At 42.2% G+C, this 13,758-nt stretch overlaps 1 protein-coding gene across 1 annotated transcript; it reads left to right on the top strand.

Annotated features, from left to right (window-relative positions):
* Nucleotides 1-7,951: 7,951 nt before the first annotated feature.
* LOC310793555 (uncharacterized protein) lies at nucleotides 7,952-10,300 on the top strand. Its single transcript, XM_083655369.1, has 3 exons — nucleotides 7,952-8,266; nucleotides 8,381-8,429; nucleotides 8,943-10,300. The coding sequence occupies exons 1-3, from the start codon at nucleotides 8,063-8,065 to the stop codon at nucleotides 9,326-9,328; spliced, it is 639 nt and encodes a 212-aa protein (XP_083511495.1). The 5' UTR covers nucleotides 7,952-8,062; the 3' UTR covers nucleotides 9,329-10,300.
* Nucleotides 10,301-13,758: the final 3,458 nt, after the last annotated feature.

The raw sequence follows: 13,758 nt of genomic DNA, 5'->3' as shown, positions 1-13,758 counted from the left end.
TCATTCCCTCCCCCCCCCCCCCCCCTCTCTCTCTCAAATTTGGCTAGAAGCGAAGGTATGGCGAGTGCCATACCTTGCCATACCAAAATGACGCCCTTGCGCTGAGGAAGGGCTACGTGCCCGAAACCTTCGTTGTAATAAACATTCATCAACTTGGAGTGCTGTCCTTCCCCTTATTTGATTGGCAGTTTAAGCTAAGGATCCTGCACCCATTTGCTGCAGTAATGGTGAGTTGAGCGCATTGTATCTGATTTTCTAAGGACTAAACCTGAACCTTAATGCACTCTACCAGGTGACACAATCCTCATATTTTTTGTCAAAAACAACATTCACTGTCAAAGTTGATACCTGCGCAACTACCATTGACCTGTGAAATACTAAACAATGCAACGCCATGCAGCTAATGCTAGAATATAGCCACCCCCACTAGTTTATCAAATTGAAAAAGAGATCGCTATTTAACTTCTTCAAATAACCTTGCATTGATGACCATTGTATTCCCCAAAATAAACAGACGCGGCACATCAGTCTAGCAGGGCCGTAACCAGGGTCCCGAAATAGGGGAGGTCCAGCAAGGGGAGGCGGATTCCGAAAAAAAAAAAATTGAGGGTTTTTTCCCCCCTTTTTTAGCCATATTTAGAGTAATATATCATTTTAAATCAACATTAGGATTATACTGTTGTGATGTCATTATTCAGTATATTCTCTTTCATGTCACCACCTGCTCAGCTCTCCTGTCAACATAATTGTAACTAACAAACACAAACTGTTTTAGCCAAATTCATATCAAAATGACACCTACAAACACAGGTACACAACCCAAGCCGTACACAACACACAGTCATCATCGATAATAAAAAAAACATACAGAGGGACATTTATTTATTCCTGATAGGAACGATTGAAAAATAAAATAAAATATATTATGTTGTTTTTAACTTTACACCACCTATTTTTGTTACTTATTGGGTCATGAAACTGAAACCATGCATATAGCTACCTGCATACCTGACTTCGGGAGCTTGGCAATTGGCATCATGCATGATTAGCCAGTAGCATCCCAACGTGTCACACAGGTAACATTACTTAAGAGACAGACTAGACACTTACTTTCTTGGTTGTTGCTAAAAAATCTGTCAGTGTCACTCACTGTCTGTCGTTCACTCGCTCACTGTCTCGCAGCTCGCTCACCTTCAATTATCTCGCCAGGCAGACAGACAGTCATCACTCACCACCATGCTGCTGCTCTCTCGGAATCAAGTTACCGCGGACGCGGCGTCAGATGACTTCCTGCCTGACCTGCCTTTTGTTTCAAAATAAAAGCGATCCCGTGTTTTTCATGCTTTTCCATGCAGATTGTTTTATAAAAAAAAAAAAAAAAAAAAAAAATGCTTTTTTTCCCTCTGAAATATTAGGGGAGGTCCGGACCTCCCCGTGCTCATAGCTAGTTACGGCCATGCAGTCTAGCCTACTCTGTGTTGTAGAAACAAATTTAGAGGCAGCACATCAGTCTAGCCTACTCTGTGTTGCAGAGACAAATTTAGTCGTAGCACATCAGTCTAGCCTACTCTGTGTTGCAGAGACAAATTTAGAGGCAGCACATCAGTCTAGCCTACTCTGTGTTGCAGAGACAAATTTAGTCGTAGCACATCAGTCTAGCCTACTCTGTGTTGTAGAGACAAATTTAGATGCAGCACATCTGTCTAGCCTACTCTGTGTTGCAGAGACAAATTTAGAGGCAGCACATCAGTCTAGCCTACTCTGTGTTGCAGAAACAAATTTAGAGGCAGCACATCAGTCTAGCCTACTCTGTGTTGTAGAGACAAATTTAGAGGCAGCACGTCAGTCTAGCCTACTCTGTGTTGCAGAAACAAATTTAGAGGCAGCACATCAGTCTAGCGTACTCTGTGTTGCAGAGACAAATTTAGACACAGCACATCAGTCTAGCCTACTCTGTGTTGTAGAGACAAATTTAGAGGCAGCACATCAGTCTAGCCTACTCTGTGTTGTAGAGACAAATTTAGAGGCAGCACGTCAGTCTAGCCTACTCTGTGTTGCACAGACAAATTTAGACCCAGCACATCAGTCTAGCCTACTCTGTGTTGCAGAGACAAATTTAGAGGCAGCACATCAGTCTAGCCTACTCTGTGTTGCAGAGACAAATTTAGACACAGCACATCAGTCTAGCCTACTCTGTGTTGCAGAGACAAATTTAGAGGCAGCACATCAGTCTAGCCTACTCTGTGTTGCAGAGACAAATTTAGAGGCAGCGCATCAGTCTAGCCTACTCTGTGTTGTAGAGACAAATTTAGAGGCAGCACATCAGTCTAGCCTACTCTGTGTTGTAGAGACAAATTTAGACGCAGCACATCAGTCTAGCCTACTCTGTGTTGCAGAGACAAATTTAGAGGCAGCACATCAGTCTAGCCTACTCTGTGTTGCAGAGACAAATTTAGAGGCAGCACGTCAGTCTAGCCTACTCTGTGTTGCAGAGACAAATGTAGTAACAGCACATCAGTCTAGCCTACTCTGTGTTGTAGAGACAAATTTAGAGGCAGCACATCAGTCTAGCCTACTCTGTGTTGCAGAGACAAATTTAGAGGCAGCACATCAGTCTAGCCTACTCTGTGTTGCAGAGACAAATTTAGAGGCAGCACGTCAGTCTAGCCTACTCTGTGTTGCAGAGACAAATTTAGAGGCAGCACGTCAGTCTAGCCTACTCTGTGTTGCAGAGACAAATGTAGTAACAGCACATCAGTCTAGCCTACTCTGTGTTGCAGAGACAAATTTAGACACAGCACATCAGTCTAGCCTACTCTGTGTTGCAGAGACAAATTTAGACACAGCACATCAGTCTAGCCTACTCTGTGTTGTAGAGACAAATTTAGAGGCAGCACATCAGTCTAGCCTACTCTGTGTTGCAGAAACAAATTTAGACACAGCACATCAGTCTAGCCTACTCTGTGTTGCACAGACAAATTTAGTCGCAGCACGTCAGTCTAGCCTACTCTGTGTTGCACAGACAAATTTAGTCGCAGCACGTCAGTCTAGCCTACTCTGTGTTGTAGAGACAAATTTAGAGGCAGCACATCAGTCTAGCCTACTCTGTGTTGCAGAGACAAATTTAGAGGCAGCACGTCAGTCTAGCCTACTCTGTGTTGCAGAGACAAATTTAGAGGCAGCACGTCAGTCTAGCCTATCTGTGTTGCAGAGACAAATTTAGAGGCAGCACATCAGTCTAGCCTACTCTGTGTTGCAGAGACAAATTTAGTGCAGCACGTCAGTCTAGCCTACTCTGTGTTGCAGAGACAAATTTAGAGGCAGCACATCAGTCTAGCCTACTCTGTGTTGCAGAGACAAATTTAGTGCAGCACGTCAGTCTAGCCTACTCTGTGTTGCAGAGACAAATTTAGAGGCAGCACATCAGTCTAGCCTACTCTGTGTTGTAGAAACAAATTTAGAGGCAGCACATCAGTCTAGCCTACTCTGTGTTGCAGAGACAAATTTAGTGCAGCACGTCAGTCTAGCCTACTCTGTGTTGCAGAAACAAATTTAGAGGCAGCACATCAGTCTAGCCTACTCTGTGTTGCAGAGACAAATTTAGTGCAGCACGTCAGTCTAGCCTACTCTGTGTTGCAGAGACAAATTTAGAGGCAGCACATCAGTCTAGCCTACTCTGTGTTGTAGAAACAAATTTAGAGGCAGCACATCAGTCTAGCCTTCTCTGTGTTGCAGAGCCAAATTTAGAGGCAGCACATCAGTCTAGCCTACTCTGTGTTGCAGAGACACATTTAGAGGCAGCACATCAGTCTAGCCTACTCTGTGTTGCAGAGACAAATGTAGACTCAGAACATCAGTCTAGCCTACTCTGTGTTGCAGAGACACATTTAGATGCAGCACATCAGTCTAGCCTACTCTGTGTTGCAGAGACAAAATTAGATGCATTACATCAGTCTAGCCTACTCTGTATTGCAGAGACAAATTTAGACACAGCACATCAGTCTAGCCTACTCTGTGTTGTAGAAACAAATTTAGACGCAGCACATCAGTCTAGCCTACTCTGTGTTGCAGAGACACATTTAGAGGCAGCACGTCAGTCTAGCCTACTCTGTGTTGCAGAGACAAATTTAGAGGCAGCACGTCAGTCTAGCCTACTCTGTGTTGCAGAGACAAATTTAGACGCAGCACGTCAGTCTAGCCTACTCTGTGTTGCAGAGACAAATTTAGACGCAGCATGTCAGTCTAGCCTACTCTGTGTTGCAGACACAAATTTAGGCGCGGCACACCCGGTTTTTCTGATGCACACCTAGGGCTCTATTCTCCCACAGGCCATCGGCGCTATTACGGGCCTTAACCGCAAAAAAACGTGCCTTGCGCCTGTTTCGGCAAGATAGCAATAGGCTTTAGGCTGCCAAATGCGCTTTAGGCCGAATGGGCGTGGCGCAGTCCCAAAGTGGGCGTGTCGGCGCTAAATACCAGCCTAGTCATATCTTGGGAGCTGGCCTACATTTAGCGCTTTGCGCTTTTGAAAAGCAGGCCTATTCTTTGCCTTCACTGCTTCTTCTCTGTCACCCTTCTCTCTCTCTCTCTCTGAGTTCCCAGCATGCATTGTGTTTCTTCATTTCGCTACTAAATAGCCACCAAATGAGCCAAAATAGATATAAAAGGTAGTTCTAAATTAATGTGTAATGGTAACACAGCCTGCCATTGTCAACATTTCAATATTGGACCAAATAAAACCTCGAAATGAAAACACCACCCTATGTGAAACATATATGTCCTCCTGGGCATATATATACCCCTTGTCGAGTTAACGTGATTTAGAGAAGTAACAGCGGAACGCGCTTCGGAACGCGCTTCTAATGGCATCTGCTATACTGTGATGTCCGTCCAATAACTTGGCCCTATTTCACATTTAGTTTTACAATAAAAACACATTTATGCAATGACTTGACATAATGTAGGGTATATTTATGTGCATCATCCTTCCTGCAGCAGGCGAGAGAAAATGATATCTTTCTGGACAAACTTTCACCAATCTAATAGGCTATATTTTTCTAGCTGATGCATAGAACATTATTTTCACTTTGATCTTGCTATAGTGTAGCGTATTTACATGCTTGCAGTATTGAAACTGCAGTTAGATTGGTTTGAGAAGCATAATAATATGGAATAATAGCCTATAATGCAGACAGACAGGCTGGATGAAGGGAGGGGGGGGGGGGGGGGCAGAGCGTTTGGCTTTCGTCTGGTTTTGCGGGATCACTGGAATTGGAGCTAAAAAGGCAAGCGTGCGATTCGTTTATTGCACTTATCCAATGAGCATGACGGTGCATAATTTTACGCCTAAAAGGCGTGGTTGTAATGCTTTGGGCTGCATCTAGCGCCAGCACGACGATATCAAGTGCGCCTTTCCACGCCCACTGCTTTGATCTGCGCCTGCCGCTCGGCCTAGAAACTGCGCCGATGCAACGATAGGGGCCCTACAGTCTAATCTCTCGCACACAATGGGGAATTCCCAACGAATTTCAAGCAGGCTGACAAGTACGTGTTGAGTCAGATGTCTGGATAATGCCATGCCAGGTATATACAGTAAGACAGGAGGAATGACACAATAGTTTATTTTAGCTTGATGATGACACACAGATCTGCTGCTCGACGCTTCCATGACGCGCTGCTGGTGTGTCTCAACAAGTATCTGTGAGTGTGTGAGTGAGTGAGTGTGTGAGTGAGTGAGTGAGTGTGAGTGAGTGAGTGTGTGTGTGAGTGAGTGAGTGAGTGAGTGTGAGTGAGTGAGTGAGTGAGTGAGTGAGTGAGTGTGAGTGAGTGAGTGAGTGAGTGAGTGAGTGAGTGAGTGAGTGAGTGAGTGAGTGAGTGTGAGTGAGTGAGTGAGTGAGTGTAAACCAAGGAACCGGAAACAGTTTACCGGATACATTATGCACCAAACAAATCTTCCATGTAGCTAACGTTTAGCTAGCTATAGAGCCTGATAACACGAGGTGACTCACGTTAAAAAGTGACATAGTACATAAAACAAAACGTTGATGCAATATGGCATCGCCGCCTGTTCATGGCGACTAGTTATCCTACACAACTCGAATCGGCGTTTCAAAGGGGGAACAATACAAATGTGGCACGTATCCGGTGTATCCGGTTTACAGTGCTGGCTGGGCGGGGTCTACACCGAAAGCACGCAGACAGGTGTAATTCAAGTCTAATAGGAAGCAGGCTCTTCTCCTCAGGAAGAGCCAGGTGACACGGGGTTAGAGCGAGTGAGTGAGTGAGTGAGTGAGTGAGCTAACAATGGATATACAGCCTGAGTCCTTGGAGTGATAGAAACGTCCTGCAGGTATAGGCTAATCATTTCTGAAGAAAATGGTGAAAACGACATACCCAAACTCAAATGCTTACTGTGGCTGAACCGCTAGGGTTACAGACAACTGCCTGACCTTTTCTGAAAGGTGAGACTTTGGAGCTTCTGTTGCAACTGTCAGAATGACTCTATGTGTTGCTGACCCTGAGTAACACCAGCTCAAACACAGTGGTTGATTCTCGCCTAGAATAAAAAACACTTTTAGAGTGTAAACAGTTACCTGTGGTTGTTGTATTTATGGCTAGACACCCAATGGAGACATAGCCACAGGCCTTACCACATCCCAACTCAAAGAAGATGAAAAAATACCAAAACATGAGTATTTGGCAGTGGTTTTTGTAGGGAGATACCTACCTAGATTTCCAAAAAGCCATTTGAAAAAGCCATTTGAAAAAGCCAAATAATCTGAAATGTTGTCTTTGTCTTTGTACAAAGACGGCTATAACTTCCGCTGTGTTGATCTGATCCGAGAAAGGAAGATATGCTTCGATGCGCAAGATTCAGACGATTCATTTGGTATGTAGCATGAACAGCATTGTTCAGAATTAACCAACTAATTCATCACGTTAATGACAGATGAACAGCAAAAAATCAGGTGCAATGCAAGAGGTTAAGTAGCCTAAACGAATTATTTGAGTATGCAATGATTGATTAGTGCAATATAAAGAAACAATTGTAATAATTAGGCCTGACAACCCTTGGAAGTATTGCTACACACCCTTGGGTGCCACACCCTGAGTGCACCAGCTGATTATCATCACTGTATGACAAACAAAAGACCTAGCTCATTCATTGTTTCTGTAAATCACCTTGAGAAAGGCCAGTTTGGCCGAAACATGTCGGTGGAAGCCATATTTTATTAAAGGCTTTTTTTTTAAATATTCTTGAAGAGTTGCCTTGGACTTTCTTTGTTCTTTCTACTGAATCTTCAACCCTATGGATCCAATGAGCACCTTCTGAGAAAGCCTACACTCGACAGAACGCCGTAGCCCTCTTTCCCCATTTTCTTCTCTGTAATAATTAATAATTGTAATAATAAAAATAATAGATTCTTTCCATAATATTGCACTATTGCTAATTTTGAACTCAACTTTAGTTTTGTTTAGGCCCTACTGTATGTTTATGGTCATCGGAACCCACCTCCGCCCCCGCCTTTCCCAAGTTGTTGTCCCAGCACCTGTGCCAGCATCCTGACAGGAACACCCACTTTCGCCCCAGGCCAATTATTGTGTCAAGGTTTCACGTGGTTGCAGAGGGGAAAAGGAATGCCTTTGTTTGACTGTATCGGAATGTCGTGAAGCTGGAGGGAGAGGGAATCTCTCCCTTTCGCTTTCCACCACACACTCATGTGGGCTTTGTGAAGTTGCGCACTTGCAGAGAGAGAGAGCTGCGGAAACTCTGTCAATCTCAATCCACGCCGCCGTGGAGGGAGGGGGCGGGAGGGAAACCCATGACTTCCGCGTTCCGTGAGTGACACAAACCTCACAACAGCCTATATAAAGTCAACATGGTGCTGACAGCAGTCAGTGATCTATTCGCCTCAGGACAGGGACTGCGCCAGATCAAGATTAAGAAGACCGAGCGCTGCTTGTGGAGGTTAACAGCCTATTGGAGCTAAATAACTTTTAAGGGTTGGACTTGATCTTTGTGTGTGTGTGTGTGTGCAGGCGATAGCCTCTGCACACAAGGATGGTTGAAGAGTCTCTAGAAGCGATCGGTCGGCGGCGCGGAAGGTGCGTGGACGCTTTCCTCATCATGTCCGTTATTGTCCTGTTTGTGGCGGTGGCGGCTCTGGCTGCCGGCGGGTTCATGGTCGTGACTGACCTGCGCTCACGAATTGAGCTCCCGTCCTTTGCGCGGCAAACTGGAGATACGAGCGCCCCAGCGTACAAGGTGGGTCAACTGACAGCTGATAGGCTACAATTCGCAAAGGCAAACGACTTAAAATTTCGAATCATCTCCAACAAACGTATACTGACTTACCAATTTTCTCTGTTTTATCAACAGATGCAAGATTTAGCCTTTCTGGACTGGGTCGCCCCGTCAAGTAACAGCGGTAAGTTTCTTTTTTGCTCAATTCTAATAGGCTATAAAGGCTGATGATGCTTTTGGGGCCTCTTCACTAAATGAAAAGTTATAGCTTTTGTTTGTGACAATACACTGTTTTCCTGGCCCTTATAATCTCTAAATTCTAAAGAAGTAAAAACTCTGCATATTCAATGAATGTAACATTATATTATCTAAGTTAAATCACATAGGGTATATCACTTGCAACTCAAATTTTGTGTACCTTTATTGATATGTGCAATGTCAATAAACATTACACATTTATGGACGTAGTCTACTCAATGATGTAGGCCTAGTTGCAAATGTAGGCTAATTATTATGACATGATTGCAATATAGCCTATACAGTAAGTCTATGTATTTAAGAATACTGCCAATCTAAGGCGTTGACATGATGTATAGTAGTAGGCTATATTCCACTCTGTGACTTGTTCATGATATGACTTGAAGGACCTTGAAGCACCTTTATCCACTCAATTAAATGTGCCTGTCTCCTCCTGCAGGCCAGTTGAAGAATAGCACCATGGAGTGGGCTCCTGTCACATATGGTGAAGGAAACTCCGTAGGAAGCAACTTCGAATTTGAGAAACCCAAGAACTCACTGAAGCCGAAAAAGGAAGGGTACTACTTCATGTACCTTGACCTTAAGCTCACCTGCACCAGCGACAAGTGCCTAGCAGGCGTCCTCACCGTGGATCTGGGTGATAAGCCCCTCTGCACCGTGCAGCTTCCAGCCAGTGAGTCACCTCACTCACCTGTGAGCAAGAAGTGCTGGATAGTGGAGCGGACTAATGGAGAGGCGCTGGTGGCTCACATGACTGTACCACACGGGGGACTGTTGAATTGGAAGCTGGATAAAGGCAGGTTAGGGATGTTCCTAGTGGACTAATATGGACTCTTTTAACACTGTAGTGCTATAATACTCTCATTAAGATGCACAAAGTCCAAATCTGCTAGTGACTCATGTGTCTAACTTGAAAAGAGAAAAGTTCAATTGTATTTATTGCAACACTTTGGGGAAGTTTCTCTGACTGAGAACCATACATGTATTATAAGAGGATGAAACTCCTCAGTGGGTTTTCAAGGTGTAATCAGAAGAGATGGTGCAGTTATGTACACAGGATATGAGACGGACTACAAACTGACCTCAATCTGTATATACCACTTGTATTTATGCATGCTATTTATTTGGTAATACAGATCTATTTATACTTGTATTTATAATTGATTCGCTATTTCTTTCATACAATTATTTTGTTTTCATGTAGGTACACTACATTAGTGTCGATGTGCAATACTACCAGATTATTCAGCCTACATTGGGTGAAATATGGCTGTGTGTTTCTGTTTTCATTTTATAAATGGCCGAGGGCATAAAGCTAAGGCTTAGAAAAACGTGTGATTTGTATTCTGCTTGAAAAAGATGACACGCTCCTCAGGGACCTCATTTAGTTATGCTGTAGTGGAGACATTTTAATTATTCCTGCAAGTGTTAAGTAACAGTGTTCCCCTTGCAACTTATTTTGTACTTTAAATACCTTGTAAAATAACACACGGTCCTGAAAAATGATCAGGACATGATTCACATTGTTGAATTCTCTTGAATGTGGGCTCATTACTGAAAAGATTTTTTTTTTTTTTTTTTTTACATTTGTAAGAATGTAAGTCCCATGGACAGATTATGCACTGATGGACCAACTATAATGTAATCCATATGCAACTTGGACATAAAGGTGAATGGACGTAAACCACTTGATTTTTGTCTGTGTGAGAGACAGATGTGACGGATTTTCAAGCGGAATATGGAACATTTATAAATTGAGGAAAGTTCCCTTGCCGAGAGCTGGCTTTACATCACATCCTGTTGTGTTTTACCATACAGAGCGGTTTAGAAGAAGTGCAGCAAACAAACAACTCCTTTGTTACATGGACCGAAGGCTCAGAAATCAGCTTAAAATAAATATTAGGCTACCTGTTACTACTGATATGAATTATGCTTCACATTATTTGAACACACACACACACACACACACACACACACACACACACACACACACACACACAGATGCACATTAAATATTTTACTATGAAAAGTACTATGCCAATGAATTTCAGTAAAATTAATCAGTAAATAGAGAAAAGGGAGCTTCTTGATGCTTATAAAGAATTTAATTAATAAAGAAGTAATGTACAGGTATACTAAATAGTTAATACACAATACATCTTCACAGGACAAGGGCACAAGTAAAATTAATCATCCACATTTGTACATGTGTCAATATTGTCTCAGCATGAACCATCCGATTTCACAATTATCCATATTATTTCCATTGAAAAATATTGATGCATCATTTTCAGCCTACAGCTTAGAGGTTTCTTTCAACCACATTGTGTGTGTGTGTGTGTGTGTGTGTGTGCGTGCGTGCCCGTGTGTGTGTGTGTATTGTGAAATAATCAAGTGTGTTCTGAGATTGGTGGTGTTCAATTCTGTTTCTCCACCTTTCTTATTTTTCTTGGTAGCACTAACATGCATGGAATTGATCACACCAGGTAGAGAATGGTCCAAACTTTACAAATAATATATATATATAATAATATAATAATAATAATAATAACAATACTTATTATTATTATTATTATTATTATTGTTTGTTATTATTATTGTTGTTGTTGTTGTTGTTGTTGTTGTTATTGTTGTTATTATCATCATCATCATCGTGCTTTGCAAGAACATGTATTTGTGGCATCAGAGCATTTATAAAAAGTAAAAAGGTATATTTCCTCTATAAAAAGACATGATAATGAAGTGAAGCGTGACATATATTACTAAACACCAAAGGAGCTTACAAAGACTGAGAAAACTAAAATAACACTACCACAAACACTAATAACAATAATAAACATCCAACATCCTCATTAAAGGAACATTGCCCATTTTCAACCAGCATTGTATCATTACAACATCAGTAGTATATCAGAAAACTGGAAACAGTTTTGAAGTCATTCATTTAGTTTGACAGTTATTGAGAGTTGATTTGAGTTGTGGACCAGTGGTGTCATTTGTGCATGAATGGCATCACTGGTCCACAATTGAACTCAAATCAAATCTCAATAACTGTCAAACTAAATGAATCACTTCACAACTGTTTCCAGGTTTCTGATATACTACTGATGTTGTAGGACAATGGTTGAAAATCAGTGGAGTGTTCCTTTAATACAGTAAACTGTGTTAGTAATGTACACTATAGTCAGTACAGCAGCTTATCAGCCATGCCACAACAAACACAATATTGATACCCTCCAATTCTTAACAGTTGCTTCAATCAGTAATGAGTATGAAATGTATCCTCTGAACAAAATGGAAGAACGGACCCCATATTTTTCACCAAATGAAAGTAGTAATAGGTTATATATATATATATATATATATATATATATATATATATATATATATATATATATATATATATATATATATATATATATATATATATATATACACACACACACATATACATATATATGTATATAGGAAATCAATAGCACAATAGAATCATTCACTCAGAACACCACAAGGAGGCAGTGTAATTATGCAAAGTCCTATAAATCTTTGCAGGACTGCAAAGATTTATAGGACTGTATGATTAGACTGTAAGATGATCCAGTAGCTGTGAGTTTATCACCCTTAGGTGCTCAGATCTTCACACATGTATCTCTCATAACAGGAAATGACCTGATTATCTCAGCTGCATTTGTGGTCAGTGTCTCCATCACATCTTGATGTAGATCTGTTCCGGCTTTGGTCATGTCATCTGTGTGGCAGCCTGCATATCTGTCTCCTCCCTTTAATCACCAGTCACGACAGCGTGTGGCTGCTGCTATTGATTCGTGTCCGTGTGTTTCATCAAGGCAAAACTTGTGGTCCTGGAGACACCGAATGTAGAGCAGAAACTACCACAGAAGCTGTTTGAGTAGCCAACTTTGCCAGGTGTTTATGTCTGTCTGTCTGTCTGTGGACAGATTTTGCGAGTGCGATAGCGTCAAAACCGTACAAGATACAGTCACGAAGCTTTAGCTTTACAAGTGACATCAAAATGAAGGCCGAGTAAAAAAAATGGGTGTGTTCCGAGCAAGAGGGCAGAGCCCCCCACATTGACCCCCCTCACTTTACGCCCCTGGCCCACTTTTGTTTTTTACGGCTCATGCCCACTATACGCAATCTGAATGGTGACGAAAAGCCGCGCCATTCATGTAGCCTATAGACCCTTCTCACGGGGCCATTTTGTGTCGAAAAGGCAGGGTAAACACGGGTGCAAGCAAAACACTAATGAGGGTTTCAAACTTCCATGATTGGAATTTGGAAACCCTCATTAGTGTTTTGCTTGCACCTGTGTTTATCCTGCCTTTTTGACACAAAATGGCCCCGGTCGAAAAGGGTCTATTGAATGCGACTGATTCACTTGACAAATCATACTGGGATACTTGCCGACACTGATCGGGCTTGCATTGCGACGAGAGGGTGGGGCAAATTCTAAATTCAAAGGGGCATCCAGCCATTCAGCCAATCAAGCTGCAGCACCAAGCAGCCGGCTGGGCAGGGCGAACATTAATTACGACCTGGTCGTGTAGGCTATAGTGGGCATGGGCCGTAGTCATGTGGTGTCATTCCACCACAAGATGGTCTTTATCCAAAAATGTTCCATTCCTCTGAGTCTATTCCATTTCATATTTTCTTTCTGCTTTCACTCTCCTCCTGATCCAGATCACCCTCACTTTCCACCTCCATTCTGTTTGGCTCTTTCCATCTGACACCACCTTGTCTGTGTGCAGTATAGCTGAGTCAGCTTCACAAACTTCAGTAGCTACTATCCTTTACCTATAACCACATCCTCATACACACACACACACACACACACACACACACACACACACACACACACACACACACACACACACACACACACACACACACACACACACACACACACGCACACGCACAGCTTTTTGTGCGTCTATTATGTAGCCTGCAGATCTGCATCTCTGTCATGCTGCATCCTCTGTATACTGTGTGGTTAGCCTCAGTGTGTGAACAAGCAGGAGATTTTTTTTCTTCCATAGCAGTCATGCATCTAGTAATATATGAGTAGAAGAGAAATCTGCTTGATATTTCTTTATTTACCATTGATTACCTATTAATAACACTTAACTGTCAATGAAATAATCTAATCAGGAATTGATACCATCTCACATTTTTGTTGGATAAAAAACAGTATTTTATTCCCAATACAAAACATATAACAAAATGATCTAGTCATTTGA

This window comes from Poromitra crassiceps (genome assembly GCF_964638095.1).
Source record: "Poromitra crassiceps genome assembly, chromosome: 19".
NCBI classification, from domain to species: domain Eukaryota; kingdom Metazoa; phylum Chordata; class Actinopteri; order Beryciformes; family Melamphaidae; genus Poromitra; species Poromitra crassiceps.
The sequence above is the reverse complement of the archived record's forward strand: the minus strand, read 5'-3'. Positions and strand labels throughout refer to the sequence as shown.

Bases quoted from the DNA above. Each gene is read 5' to 3' on its own strand.
- LOC310793555 (XM_083655369.1), top strand. From the start codon at position 8,063: ATGGTTGAAGAGTCTCTAGAAGCGATCGGTCGGCGGCGCGGAAGGTGC. The intron at 8,267-8,380 runs GTGGGTCAACTG...TTTTATCAACAG, and splicing joins CGAGCGCCCCAGCGTACAAG to ATGCAAGATTTAGCCTTTCT. The intron at 8,430-8,942 runs GTAAGTTTCTTT...CTCCTCCTGCAG, and splicing joins CGCCCCGTCAAGTAACAGCG to GCCAGTTGAAGAATAGCACC.